Source organism: Triturus cristatus, chromosome 5_1, assembly GCF_964204655.1.
Source record: "Triturus cristatus chromosome 5_1, aTriCri1.1, whole genome shotgun sequence".
NCBI classification, from domain to species: Eukaryota; Metazoa; Chordata; class Amphibia; order Caudata; family Salamandridae; genus Triturus; species Triturus cristatus.
In genome coordinates, this window is record NC_140587.1 from 451,263,543 (window position 1) to 451,288,332 (window position 24,790).

At 46.2% G+C, this 24,790-nt stretch overlaps 1 protein-coding gene across 1 annotated transcript in view; it reads right to left on the reverse strand.

Annotated features, from left to right (window-relative positions):
• The window catches only part of CIBAR1 (CBY1 interacting BAR domain containing 1), a 372,093-nt gene that overhangs the window by 180,448 nt on the left and 166,855 nt on the right, over nt 1–24,790 (reverse strand). The window contains exon 6 of the mRNA XM_085605281.1: nt 18,716–18,829. Within this exon, the coding sequence (XP_085461407.1) occupies nt 18,716–18,829 (114 nt within the window). The remainder of the gene's footprint in view (nt 1–18,715; nt 18,830–24,790) is intronic.

Below are 24,790 nucleotides of genomic sequence, written 5' to 3' on the forward strand. Positions count from 1 at the left end.
GGATGTTTGTGCATGACAGTAGTCGAGGTGGAGTTTGTCATCACCAGGGGAGGGAGGTCTGCCACTCCTAGAAGTGGAGGTGGTGAAGTGGGTTGGTGTACTGAGGTAATACGCCTAGGGGCTCTTTTCTAGAATGAAAAAAAAGTTTAAAAAAACACGGCTGCGCCTCATTAAAGTTCCTAAACTGCTAGTCAAAAGAGCGTAATGCTAAAGTGTTATTCTGCTCCGACGCCTCTGTGCATCACCACACTGCAGAATGGAGCACAAAGATACAGTTGTGAGTCATCATAACCGTCCAGAGAGCCCCAAACTGCAGACTGTATGGTCTATTGGACTGCAACATTTATATAGTACTTACTACCCATGTGTGTGTGTCGCTGAAGCGCTTGTGTACATGGTTAGCGTGTTACATCCTATAGGGTGTGGTTGGCCGTGAAAACACTGTTCCAAAATGAGAAAAATAAAAAAGTAGTCCTGAAACAATGCCCTACAATGCCGGTTTTGAATGTTAAAAGTAGCTGGGTGGTGCGCCCTGGGAGGACTAAACACAGGAACAGGCATGACGTATGCATGCCCTTGACAAATGGGGAGGACTACAAACAGAGCAACGATGGTACCAGCAAATGGGAAGCCTATGGGCACACTAAGCCCATGATGTAAAAACAGCATGTCTAGGTCTGAGACCGCGCTTGCTTGCGGTCTAGAGCAGAGACCTAAAAAACAAGGGTGAACGAGGACAGCCCTGCCATGTGCCTCTACCGATCGTTGAAGAGTTAGATTTCATTCTATTTGTGTCTACTCTGGCTACCGGCTTGTTGTAAAGCAAGGATATCATTTTTAGGAATGGTTCTCCAATACCACATCTATTTAGTGTGGTCTTTAGAGAATACCACTCTGAGTCAAAAGCCTTCTCTGCATCGAAGAAGTCTGCCACAGCCTTCAACTCAATTTTTTAGATGGTGTAAATTCGCAAAGACTGTTTTCAAATTGACAGAGGTGGATCTGTGTGAGAGCAACCCTGACTGGACTGGGGAAAAGCATATTTTCCATAAGTAGGGATAGACTAATCCCATCTAGAATCGATACAATCTAATATCAGTAATGATAATTCTGAATTAAGATTCAGTAATGATAATGGAAGATATAAGGGCACATTGAATGAGGTCCTTACCAGGCTTCAAAAGTATTGTGATAACATCCTCACACATTGATGGGGTGCTGTTTACCAATTCTCAAGGCTTCATGGTATATTTCATACAAATGTGAGACCAGTATGTTTTTGCATGCTTTATGGAATTTGGAAGATAACGCATCAGGTCTAGACACTTTCCCACCCACCACATTACCAATGACTGCCTTGCATTTCTTCTCAGGAGATTGGTTCACTCAGGAATGGTTTATGGTAGTTTTCTAACAAGGCTAACGCTATTTCATCTATGTAATTTTCAGTTTCAGAGGGGGGCTCTGCACTTCGGGTGTGTTTACAAGTGCTTCTAATAATTTACAAACTCCTCAATTATCTATTCACTAGCTGATAAGATCTCACATCACTACCTTTAAGCTGGACGACAATGCTGTAACCCCAGACGCTGCGGCCCCCATCTCTCTTAAGCAATCAGGTTAGCGTTCTGCCAGGATATCCACCCCTTTCTGTATCGTCGAGTACAGCACATATTTTACCAGGAAGATAACCTCCCTTGCTGTCTTCTCATTACATCCATGCAATCAAATGTTCATGTCTCTGAGGTACAGAGCCTATGGCATGAATGAGATCTCGTACTCCAATCGACTGGTACGGGGAATGGTACGAGAGAGTTTGCGTCATGGATGTAATTTTCCAGAATGTATGAAACCACCTCTCAATACTAACCTAAAATCTATCCCAGATCCACAATGATGTCTCCCACCCATCAACCAGATCCATTGTATTGATAATGTTCTGTACCGCTGTACAATTAAAGTATTGAAGGCCTCTGTTCTGGGACCTACCCAGTCACCAGATTATTAAGCCTCTCCCTGCACATCATAGCATATTGAAGATAGCTTTAAATAATTCAGGTTAACTAACATTAGGTGCATATGTGTTAAGAAATATGACCTTCCAATTACACAATGATCTCACCAAGATGAACTGTTATTGGGATCTTCAAGTTTTTGAAGCATTCTAAAATCCTCAGAGATGTAATTCATAGAATTAATTAGGTGTTTTATATGGGTTATGTAAATTCTTAATTCAATCTAGAGATTGCCTATTGGGGCATAATTTTGTTATATTTGTGGATTATTTACAATGGCATATAATAAATCAATTAGATGAAACACTTCGCTACCACTCAAGGAATCATTTACCTTCAATATCAGAGATAACCCCAAAAAAAAAAATTCTATTCTTTCTATGCACTTAAGTCTCTAGTCTATGTTTACACACCAGGGTTAACTAAAAGCAGAGAAAGGACATATAGTATGCAATGTATTGCATGTAATCAAGGCTGTAATGGCTTCTACTAAACACACATTGAATAGCAGTGGTGTGGACTTGCTCCATTCTTTTGGAGGGATGCTATAATGAAGAACAAGTTACTCTCCTTCGGTAACGCATTTTCTGGTGTAAACAGTATCTGCCTGTGGATTCCTCACCTTTTGAATTACCCCATGCACAGCATTCCGCGGAAACTTTTCTCCATAGCTCTCCCACATCGACGAGGACGTCACAATGGAACGGCTCCGCACGTGACTCCGAGTGACCTCATCGGAGCCATAAGAGGACCTTGTTGGCGTGCAGACGTCAGTTCCCTTTTTCTGTCCCGTCCATGTGTAATGGTTTTTCCAGGGCTCTACATTTCTGGGAGTTTCTTTGTTGCAAGTACTTTGAGTAATTGTAGCAGCGATCATGGCTACCCAGAAAAAGTCAGGGTTTAAGTCATGCTTGGAATGTGGGGGTCAGATGTTAATTACTGACCCCCAAGAAGATTGTTTATGGTGCCTCTCGTCGGACCACAGTGTAGAGAGAGTGTTAGTCATGCAGGCACATGAATCCCAAAGCCTTAAAGGAAAGGGAGGCCAAGCGGTTTATGGCCAAGGCGAAAAAACAGAAAAGAGGTCGAGATCCAGGTCCAAGTCTCCGACTCTGCATACCTTGAAGTCGTCGAGGAAACCTAAAAAGAAGCGGCGCCATGGACTTCGACGTGGGTCATCAAAGGATGGGACACCGAAGCCAGGGTCTCCGGTTCTTCAATGTCACCGCAAGGACGAAGTTTCTCCTTCCCCCTTTTCCTCGGGTGATGCCAGCCCAGTCTCTGGCTCAGAGAGCTTCACCTGCGCCCAGAGAAATGATGCCTCAACCCATTTTTTCTGTGCCTTCCAAGCGAACGGATGAACCAACAACATTTTTACACAAATATACATAATATACAAAACCAACTAAAGACAGAAATTCTAAAATATTGACATTTCCTAATAACACGTATCACATTATTGCAATTATTCCAACAACAAAATACATAAATAGCATGTAAATCATTGTTCTGTATAAACAGGTAGGCAACGGGGAGGTGTTTGGGTAAGTGAGGAATCCAGAGGCAGATCCTGTATCCACCAGAAGAACAGTCACCACAGGTAATTAACTTGTTGTTCTGATGGATACATCTGCCTGTGGATTCCTCACCTTTTGAATTGAATCCACAAGCAGTCCCGCTCCTGGAGGAGGGTGCCTGCCTACCTATATCAAAATATCCTGCAGCACAGAATGTGCAAAATGGGTGTCCCTCCTCACCTCCGAGTCCAAGCAATAGTGCTTTGCAAAAGTGTCGAGTGAGGCCCAAGTTGCCACCATGCAGATGTCTAGAACAGGAACACCTCTAGCTAAAGCCGAAGAAGACGACTTCACTCTGGTATAATGGGCTAGTAATACCTTCAGGAGGCTCCTTCTTCGCCAAGGCGTAGCAGATCTTGATACGGAGGATGAGCCACATGGACAGCGTTCTCTGTGGACCGATTTTCCCTTCATCTTGCTCACATATCCGATGCAAAGTTGGTCATCCAACCTGAAGTCCTTGATCCTGTCCAGGGAGAAGCTGATCGCCCGCTTGGGGTTCAAGAGGTAAAGTCTCTCCTCCTCCTTAGAAGGGTGAGGGGGGGAGGACAGAAATAGGGCACAGTTACAGATTTCCCTAGGTGGAAGGGAGGGAGCACCTTAGGCAGGAAAGTAGCTGTGGTCCTAAGGACCATCTAATTTGCATGAAATGAGGTAAATGGAGGCTTGGAGCTAAGAGCCTTCAGCTCACTCACCCTCCTAGCGGAAGTGATTGCAACCAGAAATATTGTCTTAAACGCTAAGAACCTTAAGGGACAGCTGTGTGAAGGTTCAAAGGGCAAACCCATTAAGAAAGTGAGGACCACATTTAAATCCCACTGAAGCATGATCAAGGGAGTGGGAGGAAACCTTTTTGTTCAGACCTTTATGAATCTCTTAACTATGGGAGATTTAAACAAGGAGGATTGATCTGGTAAACAGAGAAAAGCTGACAAGGCAGATAAGACACCCTTAACAGTAGCTACTGCACAACCCTGTTAGGCCAGGGAAAGAAAGAAACTCAGAATATCAGACAAATGGGCCTGTAAAGGCTCAATCGATCTCTCTCCACCCCACATAACAAACTTAGCCCACCTACCAGAATATACCGATTTGGTGGAGTTTCTTCTGGCCGATAAAATAACATTCACCATATCCAGTGGGAGAGAGAAAGAAGTCAGGCTGCCCTATTCATTCTCCAGGCATGAAGGTGCAGGCTATGGAGGTGAGGGTGTAAAACCTGCCCCTGCGTCTGTGAGAGGAGGTCTTGCCCTGAGAGGGAGAAGGAGTGGAAGGTGCGATGAGAAGTAAATGAGGTCTGTGTACCAACCCCTTCTTGGCCAATCGGGGTGATCAATAGTTCTTCGGCCCGGTCTTGGCGAATCTTCCTCAGAACCCGGGGAATCAAGGGTATGGAAGGAAACGCGTAAAGAAGCTGTGAGCCCCAATCTAACTGAAACGCATCCCCCAACGCTCCCTGCATCGGATACTGGAGACTGCAGAACGACGGGAAGTGCGCATTCTGGTGAGTGGCAAAAAGGTCCAACCGAGGAAACACCCGCATTCTGAAAATGTGATGGACCAACTCCGGATGGAGACACCACTCATGATCAGCTGAGTACTGCCGACTGAGACTGTCCAAACGCACATTCAGCACTACGGCCAGATGATTCGCAATCACGCAAATCTGAAGTTCTTGAGCCCAGGACTAGAGTCGCAGAGCCTCTCTGCAGAGATTATACAACCTCATTCCTCCCTGCTTGTTCATGTACCACATCAGGACTTGGATTGACTGCCGCGAAGGAAGGGAAGAAAAGCCTTGAGAGCCAAACGTATTGCCTGTAATTTCAGAAGACCTTTGACCTCCAGATCCCCCAGATGCGCTCCCCACCCTAAAGTGGAGGCATCTATTATCACGTTGGCCATCGGGGGAGGTTGAAACGGCCTCCCTTGAGACAGGTTGTCCGATACGCTCCACCATAACAGCTCCGCTGCAGTGTCTCTGGAGATTCGGACCACCTCCTTGAGAACTCCTTTGTGTTGAAACTACTGCCTGCAGAGGCACCACTTGAGGGCCCTCTTGTGCCAGCATGCATGGCTGACCAACAGTATGCAGGAAGCGAACAAACCGAGCAGGCGCAAGACCTTCAAGACTTGAACAACTGCTGTCTCGTGAAAAAGAGAAATCAAAGCCTGTATGGTTGAATCCTCTGCAGTGGCATGAAGACACGATCACAGTAGTGTCCAGTACTGGCCCTATGAACACGTTCTGAGAGGGCACCAGGTGAGATTTGGGTAAATTTTTCAAAAAACCCAAGTCGACAACAGACGTGTTGTTACTTGCAAATAATGCTGCACCATCTCCTGCAACTTTGCTTTGAGCAGCCAGTCATCCAGATAGGGGAAAACAGGAATTCCCGACCTTCTGAGATGTGCTGCTACCACCGCCATCACCTTTGTGAAGGCCCACCGTGCAGGAGTAAGTCTGAAAGGAAGGACCGCAAACCAGTAGTGCTGAGACCCCACCTTAAAACAGCGATACTTCCAATGCCACTTCAGGATGGGAATGTGAAAATATGCATCCTGCAAATTGATCAACACCATCCAGTCTTCCTGCTGCAACGCCAGAAGAACTTGAGGTCTAGGATCAGCCTCAAATCGACCGTCCTTTCCTGCTCTGGAACCACCTCTATTGCACCTTTCTGCAGCAAAGAAAGAACCTCTTGCTGCAGTAGCAACAGGTGCTCCTCTTAACAGCAACCCTGGCGAGGGGGGGAAAGGAGAGGGGGGGGGGGGGGGAACTCCTGGAAGGGTTGTGCATACCTATTCTCCACGAGATCCAACACCGAGAGATCTGAAGAGACCCAACAGGCATGTCGCATTCGTTGATTTTAGAGCCATACTAGCTGAAAAAATACCTTTTTTGCCGATTGCTCCATACGTTTGGATTACCTATCTGCAGGTTTAGATGGAAATGAGCCTGCAGATTGTTTGGAGGAGCACGATGCCTGGACTACTAAACTCTCTGGTGACAGGTGGGTAGAAAGGAAAGCAGAATGTCCTGGAGCCATCTTATACCTCCTTGCCACAGACCTGGACACCACAGGAGCAGTCATTGGTTTCTGCCACACCTCCAAGAAAGGTTAAGTTAAAGCCTCATTAAGAGGAATCTGGGGTTCTGAGACAGAAAAAGGGGAATGAAGTAACTCCGTTAAGATGTTAGATTTATGTTCTGCAGTAGGTAATGGCAAATCCAGCAGGGCCGCTGCGTTCCTTATAAGAGAATGATATGAAGACACCTTCTGTATTGGAAGGCCTCTTGGTGAGGAGAGCTCCCATTCAGGGGATGTGCCCAGGCCACTAGCCTCCTGTAGGCCCTCAAACTCTTCGACAGGGTCAACAATCTCACACTCTTCAGCCCCCTCCTGCTGCTCTTGATGCTCCTCCTCTTCAAGCAGCCTTTGTGCTTCCCTTCTGGATCTCTTTCTTGGGACAGGCATCGGCGTCACCAGACGTGGTGCCGATAACTTCGGGACCAGCGTCAATGGAAGTTCCATTGGGATAGTTGAAGAAGCCAGATGAGGTTGAGTTGGCGCCGGACAGGAGCCAGACGATGTCGGAGATGATCCGTCCAAAGGCACTCTTACCTCCAGGGACTGCACTGGCGTTGAGAACCTCGGCGTCTGGAGAGGCCAACTCCCCTGAGCCACTGGCATAAAAGGTATGAGAGGTGCCTGAGGGATGTGAGGTGGCAAGTAGGCCTGGGCTAAATTTCCGTTCCGCTCGCGGAAATTGCGATAGACATTTTCGCGTTCCGCGGAGAGCGCGAAAATGTCAAAATTTCCGCATTCCGCAGCTTAGCGATAATTTGGTTCTTGCTCGCGCTGTAAAATACATTCTCGCGCGCGATCGCCTTACCTGAATCCCTGCGTTCGCCAACAAGTTTTCCCGATCCGGTCGCGTTCTCCACGAGATGTTGGATTGCTGGTAGCCATTTGCGCTGTCTCGCGACAGTTCGCGTCCGCAGTAACGTCATGCGTCGGGCGATCACGTCTTTCTTCTCGCGATCATGCACCGCGAGAAGAGTGAAAACAAGATGGCTGCGCCGCAAGCAACCGCATGGGTAAGTTGTCGAGCCGCGAACACGCAGAAATTACCGCGAACGGGCGGGAAAAAAACTTCCGCATCTTCGCGATATTTCCGCGTGTTTGCGGAGATTTTAAACATTTTCGCGATAATTTGCGAAAGTCGCTTTCGCAAATTCTGCCCACCCCTAGTGGCAAGCCTCCCAGGGAGTATGCCAGCGGATCATCGACCACAAAGGAGCCAAGGGGGTCACAAGGCAGGTCGCCCCCCACTCATAACCTTATAAACAACAAGACCTGCCTAGAACAAGGATATTTTCGTTTTTATAAACACAATGAACCTCTCCTAATCAAAAAACCTTGGCACTTGCACAAACTGTTGCATTTTAAACCGTTTCCGCGGCACAATTTGCCAATCGTCAACGAGGAATGTGGTGTCACTGGCTCTAAAAGTTCCTAAATATTTAGGTGTGCTTAGAAAGAAGTGTTCCCTGTTAATCTATTTCCCCAATAGTAAGTGTGGGAAAGAAGTTGGAAAAATGGAAAAAACCTCCAAACCACCCGGACCATCAGATGTAGTGCCTGTTACAATGCCTCAAAATGAAGAGTGCAAAAAAGTGAAGAGGCCGGCAGTGCCTCACGGAAGTGACCCTAACGAGGCTATGCAGACTGGTACTCGCCTGCTACCTCACGTTCTCATCATAGGCGACTGCCGTCCAAAATGAAGATAAGAAATAAATCAGAAAAATCAAAAATATTGTGTCTATTCTAATAACTAGTGTTGGGTGGAACTGATAATCTATACTGTGTCTATGTTCCTAAAAATAAAGTGAGTGTCGACCCTGAGACAGGGGAGACTGAGTCTGATCAGGACCCACGTAACTCCCAGTTAAAACCGGACAACACCACACTCGCTATTTGAAACTTTATTCTATGCTGTGTGGCTGTCCACTAAAACCAACATGTTTCGTTGCCTGTATGGATTGGCGGCAACTTCTTCAGGGCTAGGGTCGACGCGTTTCTCTGCTTTGCTAGTTCTGACCAGTTTTGTATCTGTCAGCGTCTATGGGAAACACAAATTAAAAACACATACATTCAGTCCGACTCCCCACTTGCTCATATAGGGGCTACACACATTCATAAAGCGATTTACAGCTTTCATTAATTTGCTTCAATGAAGACAATGCCTGTAACACTTCTATCGTTCATATTTACCGTTAGGGTTGCTCGTTCACAGCATACCTCAACCCTTAATGTAGGTGGATGTATGCTACCTCGGATAATTCTGAGCTGCTTGCCCGCTGACCGCGGATTCATATATCTAGAATGCATGAAGATAAACCGTGGTATCAATGCACACTAGAGTATAGATTTGGCAAAGCCTAAGGTCATGTACTTGTTACTCACTACGTGTGAGTTCGTTATCACAAATGGCTGGCTATTAGTGAGGTTTATCAACGCTCTATTATGTCCCCCATGTTGGTGGCTTAAGTGTACTGTTTGCTGCGCAAACGCGCCCCCTTAATATTTAAAGGACTACGTGAGTGCTTAACGTATGTGGCCCAACGCACTTCGCTCCCTCATTGTACTTTTACTCATATTTACATGCCTTCCTGATTGTGGTGTCTGCATGCGACTGATTGATATCGTAACGGGGATATCACATTGAGTCTTTCAATTGCATCTCCCCACCCACTACAGTCGTAGCGTCTACATGTATCACTATACTTCTATCAATAAAAGCGTGTACAGTCCCGTATCTGGTCTATTCCCCGTAGTGTGGTAACGATCTCACCTCGTCGGTCTAGCGCTTCGGGTGCTATTCAACCTCCATCACGGGCTCAAGGGTCGCGTCCTGTTTAAATGCCTCGCGCACGTTGACTGCGCGCATGCGTGGACGTGTCTGGAGGGCAATGGCGGCCATGTTGTGTAAACCGCGATGCCTACCCCCATTCAATATTACAAGTGTACTGTCGAGAACCCCTTTAGCACATGCGTAACTAAATATCGTTGGGGATACTCAGAGCCTAATATGCGGTCAATGCCCAACATATTATTAAATTATTTACATATCGGACATCATGATGTGACATATCCCTAGTTGCCGGTGTAACCCCAACCTATTGGCTAGCCCCTAGGATGAAATGGGTCAATAATTCCAATGGAATATAAAGGAAGACTACCAGCCTGCCCCTACTGCCATACCGGTCTGTGTATGTGGCCATGTACTGCACTGAACCTCGCTGATTGTTATCATGTTGACTGATGTTAATATCAAACATGAATTATTGAAGCACTACCTTGTTCCACTCAATATAATCATTAAGGCCATCTTGATCTGCTCTCTCCTGGTAAATCCAACGTGCCTCATATTGTGGATATCACCTAGGACCCGCTCCAATACTACCCAGCGTAATGAGACAGGGCTGTGTCTGGCAGTCACAAAGTGTTGGACCAGCTTTGTGGTTAGTTTCCCCCTACGAATAGTGCTCAGATGTTCTTGCACTCTGACCTTCACTTTGCGCGTGGTGAGACCAATATAGTGGAGGCCGCATGGACATGTAAGTCTGTATATAACATTATTCGTATTGCAATTGCTGAAAGCGTTCAGATACCAGGTTTTGCCACTTGCCAATGTCACACTCTTAGTTGGAATGGTTAATTCACACACAGTGCACCCGCCGCATTGATAATGTCCTGGCGGGATCCCTGTGGTCTTGATCTCATCCTTAGGTAGTGAGTGCACAAGGCGATCGCGTAAACTGGTAGAGCACTTAAAAGCAAAGCGAGGTTGGGGCATGGTCGAGGTGTGAAGTATTGGCCAGTGTTTCCTAATCACTTGTCTGATTTGAGTTGACAAGGGGCCAAAGGTAGTGACTACAGGGATACATTCTCCTGTGCTCTTCGTTGTTTTCTCCAAGAGGGCAGCTCGAGGGGTATTGAGGGCTCGTTTTTTAGCCTGCTTGATGACCTTAATGGGGTATGCTCGTGCCTCCAGTTTATTTGCCAAGATACTGGCTTGTTGTACAAACTCCTCAGTTGATGAACAGTTCCTGCGGTATCGCTGGAACTGTCCTACAGGCAAATTATCCCTCAGAGCCCTGGGGTGATAAGATCTGTAATGAAGGAGGGAGTTCTTGTCAGTAGGTTTTTGATGGACATTCGTGGCCAATTTCTGGTTCACTGCATTGATATCTAAATCTAGATATGTAGCTGTGACATTACTGATGGACCAGGTAAATTTAAGGCAGTCATCTAGGCCATTGAGCCACTGCAGAAATCTATCAAGATCTCGTGCAGACCCCGTCCATATGCAGAGCACATCGTCAATATATCTCTTCCAGAGGGTAATGTTCCTCTGGAAGGGATTGGTACAATGTAAGATATAGTTAGTTTCGAACTGGCCCACATAAATGCAAGCTAGACTGGGGGCAAATGTAGCCCCCATTGATGTACCGGACACTTGCAGGTATAGCTGGTCCTTGTAGGCAAAACATTTTTTGGTTAAGGCCAATTCAATGCATTGAAGGACGAAGGTTTGGGGGACATCATAGAACCACTCACATTCACCCAGGGCATGTGCTGCTGCCACCAGCGTTGCTTCCTGGGGAATGCTGGTATATAACGATTCTATATCAATCGTGACCTGACCAGGAACTGATTTTGGGGGTCAAACACAATGTCGTCCAGTATTTTTAAGACTGCTGTGGTGTCTTGTACATAGGATGGTTGAGTGATCACACATTCTCTCAAAAAGAAATCTGCGTATTGAGATAGCGGTTCCAGAACAGATTGAATACCCGATACTATGGGGCGTCCCGGAGGGGGCCTCTGTGCCTTGTGAATTTTTGGGACGATGTAAAACGCAGGAATCCTAGGTTTATCGTTAATCAAAAAGTCTGCCTCCTTAACCGTTAGCCATTTCTTTACTTTCGCCTCTGCGACCATGGTTTGAATGGTCGTCTGTAAGTTCTTAGTTGGATCTCTCATAAGAGGCTGGTAGTTATGGCGTACGTCAAGCAGTCTGGATACCTCTGACTCATAGTCCACAGTATTTAGCACCACCACCGCACCCCCCTTATCAGCAGGTTTAATGATGATATTGGAGTTCTGCTGGAGTGAGTGTACTGCTAGCCAATCAGCCTGTGTCATATTGCTGTGGCTCTGGCCCTGCTGTTTTTCCAGAGTGGTAATGTCCTGCATGATCTTCTGTTCAAATACAAAGACTTCGGGGCCTATAGAATGATTAGGGGGGCAGAATTGTGATGGTCGACGCAAATTTGTAGAGAACACTGGAGGTGCCTCAGTTTCTTTTTCATGGAAGAACTTTAATTTAATCTTCCTCATCAGTCCATATAATTCTCCGCGCAGCTTGAAGCTATCATGTTTAGGAGTGGGGACATATCCCAGGCCTTTATTTAAAACCCTGTATTTCATCTATGGTCAAAGTATGTGATGACAAGAACGCCCATGACAGCAAGGAGCTCTTCAACATAGTCAAGGAGTTCTCCAACCCCAGCACCGGCAACAACGACATCACTCCCTCACAGGACCTCTGCGACTCCCTCGCCTCGTACTTCCACCGCAAGATCGCCAACATCCACAACAGCTTCGACATTTCACCCCCGCACCCATCGGTCGTACCTTCGCACCCCGCCGCCACCCTCCAGACATGGACCGAGGTGACCCCCGAAGACACGTCACGCATGATGAACACCATCCACTCCGGATCTCCGACCGACCCGTGCCCCCATCATGTCTTCAACAAGGCAGCCTCTACCATCGCACCCCACCTCCGAAACATCATCAACACCTCCTTCAACACAGCAACCTTCCCGGAGAGCTGGAAGCACGCCGAACTCAGCGCTCTGCTGAAGAAACCAACAGCGGACCCGACCGACCTCAAGAACTTCCGCCCCATCTCGCTCCTTCCTTTCCCCGCCAAAGTCATCGAGAAGGTCGTCAACAAGCAACTGGCAGCCTTCCTCGAGACGAACGGATCCCTCGACCCATCACAGTCCGGATTCAGAGCCAACCACAGCACCGAGACCGCCCTCATCGCAGCCACCGACGACATCCGAGCCCTGCTGGACAACGGCGAAACAGCGGCACTCATCCTCCTAGACCTCTCCGCAGCATTTGACACTGTCTGCCACCGCACACTAGTCCAACGCCTCAACGACACCGGCATCCAAGGGAAGGCTCTGGAATGGATCATCTCATACCTCTCCGGCAGAACACAGAGAGTACGCCTCCCTCCGTTCCGCTCCGAGGCCACCGAAGTCATCTGCGGCGTCCCGCAAGGATCATCGCTCAGCCCCACTCTCTTCAACATCTACATGAAACCCCTCGCTGCCATCGCACGCCAACACAACCTCAACATCATTTCCTACGCCGATGACACCCAGCTAATTCTCTCCCTCTCCAGAGACCCCGACACCGCCAAAGCCAGCCTGCACGAAGGGATGACAGACGTCGCTGAATGGATGAACATCAGCCGCCTGAAACTGAACACGGACAAGACAGAAGTCCTCATCCTGGGACCATCACCCTCCGCATGGGACGACTCCTGGTGGCCCCCGGCACTAGGCACCGCACCTGAACCGACGGACCACGCACGCAACTTGGGCGTCATACTTGACTCCTCCCTATCGATGACCAGACAAGTCAACGCCGTCTCCTCAGCTTGCTTCCACAACCTCCGCATGCTCCGAAAGATCTTCCGATGGATCCCGACCGAGACCAGGAAGACGGTCACCCACGCTCTCGTCACCAGCAGACTAGACTACGGAAACACCCTCTACGCCGGTACTACAGCCAAGCTTCAGAAAAGACTTCAGCGTATCCAGAACGCCTCCGCCCGACTCATCCTGGACGTCCCCCAACGCAGCCACATCTCGTGCCACCTGAGAGACCTGCACTGGCTCCCTGTCAACAAGAGGATCACGTTCAGACTCCTCACCCACGCACACAAGTCCCTCCACGACCTAGGCCCAGGGTACCTCAACAGCCGCCTCACCTTCTACACGCCCACCCGCCGGCTACGTTCCACTAACCTCGCCCTCGCCGTCGTCCCTCGCATCCAGAGAGCCACCGCTGGAGGAAGGTCATTCTCCTACCTGGCAGCTAAGACTTGGAACTCCCTACCCGTCCACCTGCGGATGACCCAGGACCACCTGGCCTTCAGGAAACAGCTCAAGACCTGGCTGTTCGAGCAGTAGCAGACCCCCTTCCCCAAGCGCCTTGAGACCCTTACGGGTGAGTAGTGCGCGATATAAGTTCCATGATTGATTGATTGATTGATTGATAAGTTGACGACAATGTCATTCTCCTTCATGATTATTGAGGTGTTCTGCCCCTGCTGCGGGTGATCCTGGGTGAAAAGTTCTGCCACGATGGATTGTTGTTGTGACGTGCTCTGCCTCTGCCCCTCCCCCTGTAGCTGGTCCCTCTCTGGTCTGGTTGGCGCTGTTCTAAAAAATTCCTCAGCATAACTCCCAGGTCTTCGTTGGGTCCATCTGTGATGTTAAATCTAACTCTCTGGTTGGAACTGGACGTGGGAGCAGAGGTAGAGGATTGTCCATTGCAGTCCTCTTCTTCACTGCTAGTGTTATCAAAGGTCCAATTATTGAACGTCCGTCTACCTTGGTGGCGCCCACCCCTAAACCCACGTGTGTAGTGTGGAGTTTCTGGGGGTTGTTGATAATAACTATCCTCTACATAAGGGAAAGCCCATTCATGGCTGAATCTCTCTAGATCTCAATACGCAGATTTCTTTTTGAGAGAATGTGTGATCACTCAACCATCCTATGTACAAGACACCACAGCAGTCTTAAAAATACTGGACGACATTGTGTTTGACCCCCAAAATCAGTTCCTGGTCACGATTGACATAGAATCGTTATATACCAGCATTCCCCAGGAAGCAACGCTGGTGGCAGCAGCACATGCCCTGGGTGAATGTGAGTGGTTCTATGATGTCCCCCAAACCTTCGTCCTTCAATGCATTGAATTGGCCTTAACCAAAAAATTTTTTGCCTACAAGGACCAGCTATACCTGCAAGTGTCCGGTACATCAATGGGGGCTACATTTGCCCCCAGTCTAGCTTGCATTTATGTGGGCCAGTTCGAAACTAACTATATCTTACATTGTACCAATCCCTTCCAGAGGAACATTACCCTCTAGAAGAGATATATTGACGATGTGCTCTGCATATGGACGGGGTCTGCACGAGATCTTGATAGATTTCTGCAGTGGCTCAATGGCCTAGAGGACTGCCTTAAATTTACCTGGTCCATCAGTAATGTCACAGCTACATATCTAGATTTAGATATCAATGCAGTGAACCAGAAATTGGCCACGAATGTCCATCAAAAACCTACTGACAAGAACTCCCTTCATTACAGATCTTATCACCCCAGGGCTCTGAGGGATAATTTGCCTGTAGGACAGTTCCTGCGATACCGCAGGAACTGTTCATCAACTGAGGAGTTTGTACAACAAGCCAGTATCTTGGCAAATAAACTGGAGGCACGAGCATACCCCATTAAGGTCATCAAGCAGGCTAAAAAACGAGCCCTCAATACCCCTCGAGCTGCCCTCTTGGAGAAAACAACGAAGAGCACAGGAGAATGTATCCCTTTGGCCCCTTGTCAACTCAAATCAGACAAGTGATTAGGAAACACTGGCCAATACTTCACACCTCGACCATGACCATGCCCCAACCTCGCTTTGCTTTTAAGCGTTCTACCAGTTTACGCGATCGCCTTGTGCACTCATGACCTAAGGATGAGATCAAGACCACAGGGATCCCGCCAGGACATTATCAATGCGGCGGGTGCACTGTGTGTGAATTAACCATTCCAACTAAGAGTGTGACATTGGCAAGTGGCAAAACCTGGTATCTGAACGCTTTCAGCAATTGCAATACGAATAATGTTATATACAGACTTACATGTCCATGCGGCCTCCACTATATTGGTCTCACCACGCGCAAAGTGAAGGTCAGAGTGCAAGAACATCTGAGCACTATTCGTAGGGGGAAACTAACCACAAAGCTGGTCCAACACTTTGTGACGGCCAGACACAGCCCTGTCTCATTACGCTGGGTAGTATTGGAGCGGGTCCTAGGTGATATCCACAATATGGAGGCCAGACTAACAACTAAGGAGGCACGTTGGATTTACCAGGAGAGAGCAGATCAAGATGGCCTTAATGATTATATTGAGTGGAACAAGGTAGTGCTTCAATAATTCATGTTTGATATTAACATCAGTCAACATGATAACAATCGGGGAGGTTCAGTGCAGTACATGGCCACATACACAGACCGGTATGGCAGTAGGGGCAGGCTGGTAGTCTTCCTTTATATACCATTGGAATTATTGACCCATTTCATCCTAGGGGCTAGCCAATAGGTTGGGGTTACACCGGCAACTAGGGATATGTCACATCATGATGTCCGATATGTAAATAATTTAATAATATGTTGGGCCTTGACCGCATATTAGGCTCTGAGTATCCCCAACGATATTTAGTTACGCATGTGCTAAAGGGGTTCTCGACAGTACACTTGTAATATTGAATGGGGGTAGGCATCGCGGTTTACACAACATGGCCGCCATTGCCCTCCAGACACGTCCACGCATGCGCGCAGTCAACGTGCGCGAGGCATTTAAACAGGACGCGACCCTTGAGCCCGTGATGGAGGTTGAATAGCACCCGAAGCACTAGACCGACGAGGTGAGATCGTTACCACACTACGGGGAATAGACCAGATACGGGACTGTACACACTTTTATTGATAGAAGTATAGTGATACATGTAGACGCTACGACTGTAGTGGGTGGGGAGATGCAATTGAAAGACTCAATGTGATATCCCCGTTACGATATCAATCAGCCGCATGCAGACACCACAATCAGGAATGTATGTAAATATGAGTAAAAGTACAATGAGGGAGCGAAGTGCGTTGGGCCACATACGTTAAGAACCCACGTAGTCCTTTAAATATAAAGGGGGCGCGTTTGCGCAGCAAACAGTACACTTAAGCCACCAACATGGGGGACATAATAGAGCGTTGATAAACATCACTAATAGCCAGCCATTTGTGATAACGAACTCACACGTAGTGAGTAACAAGTACATGACCTTAGGCTTTGCCAAATCTATACTCTAGTGTGCATTGATACCACGGTTTATCTTCATGCATTCCAGATATATGAATCCGCGGTCAGCGGGCAAGCAGCTCAGAATTATCCGAGGTAGCATACATCCACCTACATTAAGGGTTGAGGTATGCTGTGAACGAGCAACCCTAACGGTAAATATGAACGATAGAAGTGTTACAGGCATTGTCTTCATTGAAGCAAATTAATGAAAGCTGTAAATCGCTTTATGAATGTGTGTAGCCCCTATATGAGCAAGTGGGGAGTCAGACTGAATGTATGTGTTTTTAATTTGTGTTTTCCATAGACGCTGACAGATACAAAACTGGTCAGAACTAGCAAAGCAGAGAAACGCGTCGACCCTAGCCCTGAAGAAGTTGCCGCCAATCCATACAGGCAACGAAACATGTTGGTTTTAGTGGACAGCCACACAGCATAGAATAAAGTTTCAAATAGCGAGTGTGGTGTTGTCCGGTTTTAACTGGGAGTTACGTGGGTCCTGATCAGACTCAGTCTCCCCTGTCTCAGGGTCGATACTCACTTTATTTTTAGGAACATAGACACAGTATAGATTATCAGTTCCACCCAACACTAGTTATTAGAATAGACACAATATTTTTGATTTTTCTGATTTATTTCTTATCTTCATTTTGGACGGCAGTCGCCTATGATGAGAACGTGAGGTAGCAGGCGAGTACCAGTCTGCATAGCCTCGTTGGGGTCACTTCCGTGAGGCACTGCCGGCCTCTTCACTTTTTTGCACTCTTCATTTTGAGGCATTGTAACAGGCACTACATCTGATGGTCCGGGTGGTTTGGAGGTTTTTTCCATTTTTCCAACTTCTTTCCCACACTTACTATTGGGGAAATAGATTAACAGGGAACACTTCTTTCTAAGCACACCTAAATATTTAGGAACTTTTAGAGCCAGTGACACCACATTCCTCGTTGACGATTGGCAAATTGTGCCGCGGAAACGATTTAAAATGCAACAGTTTGTGCAAGTGCCAAGGTTTTTTGATTAGGAGAGGTTCATTGTGTTTATAAAAACGAAAATATCCTTGTTCTAGGCAGGTCTTGTTGTTTATAAAGTGTGCCAGCGGACCCATGGGGACAACCGGCGCACCAGGAGGGTTAGCACTCTGGCAAACATGCCAAACATCGCATTAAGAAAACGTTACGGACCCATACCTGGAGCCAGAAAGGTAGGATAACCTGGATTCGGTACCGCAGGTTCTGAGACCGCTCGAGGAGGCAATCTAATCGGCTCCAACAGTGGCACCGGAGTTCCTGGAGCAAGGGGCGGAGTGACCGGCGGTGGAGGTGCTGATTCTCTGGGCGCCGGTAAACATCTCGAAGTAGGAGCCACCGAGAAGGAGAAACTTCGTCCTTGTGGTGATGTCAAAGAACCGGAGACCCTGACTTTGGTGTCCCATCCTTTGATGACCGACGTCGAGATCCATGGCGCAGCTGCTTTTTTGGTTTCTTCAACGATTTCCAGGTATGCGGAGTCGATGACTTGGACATGGATCGCAACCTCCTTCGACCTCTTTTCTGTTTTTTCACCTTGGCCATAAACAGCGTGGCCTCCCTTTCCTTCAAGGCTATGGGCTTCATGTGCCTGCATGACGAACATACCACCCCCAACCACACCCCCCTTCCCCCCCCCCCCCCCTCTTATGAATCATGGCCCCTCTTCACACTCATCAATGTTAAGACGTAGCATAATAAACTCCCCCAAAGCATATATGCTATACATATAATTCTAAAAGGCATCATTATTTAGTGCTAAAGTATTTTGCTTGGATATGTAAAAAGAAAGTATAAACATGAGCAAGCACATTGAAAGTTATTTCTATCAAGGAACTAAATTTAGCTTTTGTTGAAGTTACCTGCAAATCATCTTCCTCATCGATGTTCTGTATATTTTGATAGGCAGCTGTGTACACCTCTAATGCTTTTCCATGGAATAACATTTCTATTGTTATAAACTCGCTAAATATTTTCTAAAATAAGAAAATAAAATTAATTATCAGGCTACCTTATTAATACTCTGATATACAAATAAAGTTAAATTAAGCAACATATGAATACCTTAAAGTGGCTTAGGATAGATAGATAGATAGATAGATAGATAGATAGATAGATAGATACACACACACACTAGTAACTGTATACACATCTATCTAACTATATCTAAGCAGGGGAAAAGGGTCAACCCACTTCAGCCATCCACTCTTTAACACAGTGAGTGACAGCGTTTTTCCTGATCACCTGTGTATATCCATGTAAAAAGTACACTTTAGTGTCAGCATTGGGACCAAATACTTCACGTAGAATAATCTGGGTCGCAAGACCAGATTGCACCTTGCACACCCTACAAACGAAGGCTCCAAATTTTCACAAAAAAAGTTAATGTCAAATAGATATCTTGGTCAGTGGAAACCTCACTAGTCTCCCTTACAGGGTCATGGACAATTCATATTATTTCACACATTATTTTTAATTAGTGCTGGTAAGATACATGCACTACGCATTTAGCTTCTTCAGGAACTCAGGAGCGATATGTAATACATCTTGCAAGGTATATCAAAATCAAATACTCGTACAATCAAGCTATACAAAAATATCAAATGTTTGCAGAAACACATCAATTCATATAAAATTGTAAAGATAAAGTGCATGCAATATCAGTTTCTTCACTCTTTTTATATGAACATTCATGGTACTGATAATCAAGATTGGTAAAAATTAAATTGTTAGTCTCATTTGTGGTGGATGGTTGTGTTCCCCATGGTATCCTCATATTTGATTTGGGCCCCACTAATCTAGAGTGTGCGTCGAAACCTGGAACGATCTCTTGACATGAGTGAGGTCCCGGACCTGTCCTGGGACTTGAAGGAGTGCACTAAGTGTGTCCACTTTTTGATGACAGCTGACTACTGTCCATGTTAAGGGTTAGTGGCAGCATAACATATTTTGGAATTCAATAGTTGTGACCAAACCTTTTTATCTGTATCACTGGAGTGAATGCCTAGGCCAACTCATGTAAATTCCACTCCTAGTGCCAACCTAGATCTTAGTTAAAAAAAAAAAAAAAAAATCCAAAATTTAAATTGTGCATTTTTGTGAGTATGGCCTGTATGGCATATGTATTGTGTGTATGAGTTAATCATAGTAATTGAAGCATGGGGGATCTATTTTGGACACCACTGGCCTGATTCTGTGTACAAGATGGAGGAGATGATGTTTTCCCAGACAGTGGAAGTGAATTACTAACATTCCTGAAGCTGGAGGGAGGAGACCTAAACACTGAAGATGGGAGAAGAGCGACAAGTCCTCCTGTAACACTGCCATTTGTTAGATGGTTGGGGTCAAGTGTGGGACTGCAGTTTTTGCTGTTCAGGGTAGGAGGGACCCTTTATGCAAGGTCAGCTTTTTGTCTTTACCCTGATCACTGTTTAGCGTGGCTCATGACAGCCAGGTGCAGAAACCTACCCTGCTGTGAGAAGCATCACTCCACACGAAGGCTGTGTTTACAGAGTAGCTGGAAAAGGCACTTGAAAAGAGAAACTCCCCAAACCGACGCCCAAAGTGCAGACAGTGGTTCCACAGCTTCTTCCGACCAAGGAAGGGAGTGCTCCGCAAAGCACTGAGAACTGCTGTACAACCAAAGCTGGTGTCAGCCTGACAGCTAACTTCCTAGAGGTGAAGGAACATCAACTAAAGTCTTGCTCAGCTGGAAGATAATCTTCATTTGACCTAGAGCACCTAGAATCCACCCTGCCCGAGAGAGAGTGTAGAAGCCTGCACACTCTGCAGGAGGTGTGACTGTCCAGGTAGAGCCAGAAGCAGTAAGACACTGGTGCTGTAGGGGAGTTGGGCACCAGTCTTTTTGTATTGCCGGTTCTGGATCGGAATACTGCATCTGTAGTGGGCCTTACCTCTGTGTCAAGAAGTTTAACTGCAGCGGAGCCTGCCGCTGTGCCCAGGCGTGCGACTGCGGTGACTGCACTGCTGAGACTGATAACGGTGTCCGTGGCAAACTTTGCCACGTGCACCCAAAGCTGTTGATCTTTCTCCTGGCAGCCCCTCCCCCCTTTCAGCTGGGCCATGCCTTCAACATACTACCAAGTGACACTGAAGCAGGGTAAAAACCGTACCAGACCCGTGCTGTGGGATCCCTGCGATTCAAAGCTCCAATGTTCATGCGGGAGGACCTCCACTGCTTGGACTGACAGACTGCTTCTGCAAACAGCACGTATCCTTCCAGAAGTGGGAATGAGTAAAGACGCGTGCTGCCAGTTTGAACATAGAGACCTACAATTGGTGAGACTTTAAAGGGGACTATAGCGAAGTGAGCGCTGCTTATGATGAACAGGGCTAATCTTCACCTGAGCCTTGATTCATGCTACAAAGACATTCTAACCCTAGGGGGAACCTACCTAGCCTTACTAGATGGGACACAAAGGGAAGGGGAAGGAGTGGGCAGTATACCCAGCACCAGTTCCTTTAGTTTTATCGGTTAGTATTTCCACTTTAGGTGGGTGTAATAAAGTACTCTTATTGTCTAAAGTAAAGCATTGGGTTGAACAATCAGTTACTGTGCTGCTGGGTGACTGTGGAGTTCTGAGTTTTCGTCCCACCAACACTACCTTCCTGAATAGGAGTGCTGAAGGGGTTATACTTGGCATAGTTGCTGGAGCCTCAGATCAGAAGCAAACAACCCCAGCCTCCACGGTGCCCCATAGCCCACTGAACAGGGTTTGACAGATACTCACTGTGTTTATGAAACATCTCACTCATGGTATAGGTAGACGTTCCTGGAGAGTAAAACCTTGTGAACAGTATAACAAAACACTGTGAAATTGCCTAATCCCTAGTACCTGATGGCTATCAAGGAGAAAATCTATACAAAATCAGAAACAAGACAGACTGTGTGTATCTTGCGTCGATGTTCTGCTGTGTATGTAGAAATTGTCTTTCGATTGCATTACAAGATTTAGCATGTAGTACCCCTATGTGGGAAGCTGAAGCGCTTGCCTAAATGGGTAGCACGCTAAACTACGTTGGTTGTGTGGGTGGAAGGATGTGGTCTTTCTTTTCATCCTATGGTGAATGTTTCCATTTCATGCATGATAATCACTGAGGTACAGTTATTGTGTTTTGGGACACCGCTTAGTTTGATGGATGAAGAAGTGAGAGAGATAGGCACACAATTTATAGTTTTCAGTAAGCTGGCAGTTTTAAGCAGCTCTGCAGGTCGCTTTATGGCATTTCTTATTTTCATAGTCCACTGAGCTGGTTACAGCACTGGGTTATCCATTTTGAGATATCTTGATTAGAGTTTAAAGTTTATGGTCCTGAGCAGGCATAGACTGCAGGCATGGAACACAGAACTGCTAGGATGGAGTTTCTCAATATCATCCCATACCGGATTGTCACTGTGAGATTTCAAAAATGGTCCAAGTATGTAACATGTTTGGATCCGCAGTGATCCACTAAATTTAAGTCCTCTATTGACCAGCGGCATTTGGCAGATCTCTTCAATTATTACATGCCTGTTCATCTGGTGACTGGTGATTTAGTGCCATGGACTGGTACGGTACTGGGAGATGGACATGACCCATAGCAGTTTTGTCTTATGTTAAGTTTGAGCATGTTGAGCAGTACTGCAGTCTCTTTTGAACTACAACAGACCTCCCTGCCGCTGGGTGTTAATGAATTAGTATTAGTATAAAGCTGGATGGTTATACATTTTACTAGAACAGCATTTCTATAGCACTCACAAGCCCTGATTGGTGGGCCATCTTTATAATGTGTGGTACTGTAGTGAGTCATCTAAAAGCATTGTTGGAAAAATCTATTTGTTGATTCTACACACTTAATCGCAAGGTTTACATTTACATATATTTATCTTACCTTTATGCTTCAAGAAGCATTCATCAAGAGGGAGTGTCCCCATCTGTATATGTGTTTTACTATCTGAGCAAACTCTTAATTGGGAGGCTATATTGTAGTTAGAAGGAGCCCCTTTGAACTCAAATTGTGGAACACACTGAATTGTCATATAGGCACTAATTTAGAGCTGAATATGTCAGCGTGACACTTTTATTTAGGACAGAGCTTCAGCAGCGTGTGTTGCTTGAACCATTTAGGTTCAATTGTGTCATGTAAATATGGTAGGTGTTTGGGGTATTAATGAACGGAAAGCAAAACAGACTATTGCATGTCAATGGGACTGAAATAAGGATGATGCATGCTTCTAACTTTTACGTGCCTAGCAATTAATTTATCTAGGAGGAATACTCAGTAGAAGAGTAAAACTAACACCCTAATGGTCTAGAAAAAAAGGGGGCCCATTTATACTGTGAGTGATTTTGGTAAAACTGTGTCAGACAGGTAAGCAGAAGTAGATGAAAACATGTATCAAAGAATTGCTAAAGGTCACAGAAATCTTTCAGTTAGATGTTGTGATTTAGAACGATAACTTCATAGAGTCTCAGAATGAGACTAAGACAAGTCCAGTGTTGCTCCTTTACGTGGAAAAATTGAAGTATATGGCCTTGATTACGAGTTCAGATGCTATTTATCGCACCTGATAAATAATGATACCACAGGGTACATTATTTTTCAGATGCAATAAATAAAACCTACTATGAGTAATGACATGCAGGTTTTGGTGTTTAACACACCAAAATCCGCATGATACCGTAAATATAGTATGCTTTTCCCTCAATAAATTTCTGCAGGTTTGACTTGCCGAAATTTAACAAAAGTTAAGGCATTTAACACATATATGTTAATTATTAGGTGCAATAAACAACTACTATGGCTGAGAGGCCGGTCAAGCGGTGTATAACTGCACTGGTGTGGACCCAAGGGGTACGAAGGAAACACTGGCTAATGTTTGACACCAGCCAGGATGCACCCTCTATTGCATTCAAGCCTGTTAATAGGAGGGCTGAAGCTGCATTTGGGTTGTGGTGTGAGGAAGAAGAGGAGGAAACCGCACCGGAGTTAGAAGCCTGGTTGGCGATCATAGAAAGAGCAGGAGAAGACTGACAGAACATCACGTGAGATGGGAGGCAGGACAGCTGTAAGGAACTCAGTGAGACCGGCTGGCTGGAGGAGGTGGCACGACCAGCGGTGAGGAGTACGGAGGCTTCGGTGAGCCAGGAGACAGTGGCAGATCAGAGAAGCCTGTCTGAAGTGACAACTGTTTGGCAGGAGGAGTTGGAGTACACAGTATAGGAAGAATATGGCGTGTGTTCGACCCTGCGGAAAGGCACTATGGAAGAGGCCACTTTCACTGTGGCTATTCTTATAACCCTGTGGTAAACTGCAGAACTGTTTCTGAGAGCCTAACGCCATAAAGGCTGTCAGATATGTGCTTCCAGGCACTATATTGTGGCAGTCGAGATATCTAGTGTTCCGCATCTCTTCCGCACAATATTATTCACACTGTGTGCATTTTGTAATGCGAATGTGTGAGAAGCTGAGTTCAGGCGTCTGTAATCTAATACTAGATGATATGATTGATCTGGTTTCATTACAGGGAAAAATGGATTATTCATAGATGAGGTGCACCTTTCAATCACACCTTGATATTCAAGTTGTTGTAGGATATCCCCAACTGGCTGTTTTGCTTAATTTTTTATTGGGTATTATCCCTGAGGTTGTGGGGGTTGTCCTCAATGGTACGTCATGATAAGGTGAACCGTCATCCCACCCCCGCATGGTTGCATTATAACGTAGGAGCTAGCGCTAAAGCCCACTGCCTGGTGTATGAGTGTTTAATTGATTCAAGAACTAGGTTGGAGAAGGGTGCTAAAATCACTGTTTCCCCCTTTGGGCAATCCATTATGAAGTCAGGTGGCCAATCTTTTTTGGCCAGTAAAATAGCACAACCCTGAGTGAGTTGAACTTCGTATAAACGATGTTGAAAGCTCACCCTGGTATCTAGT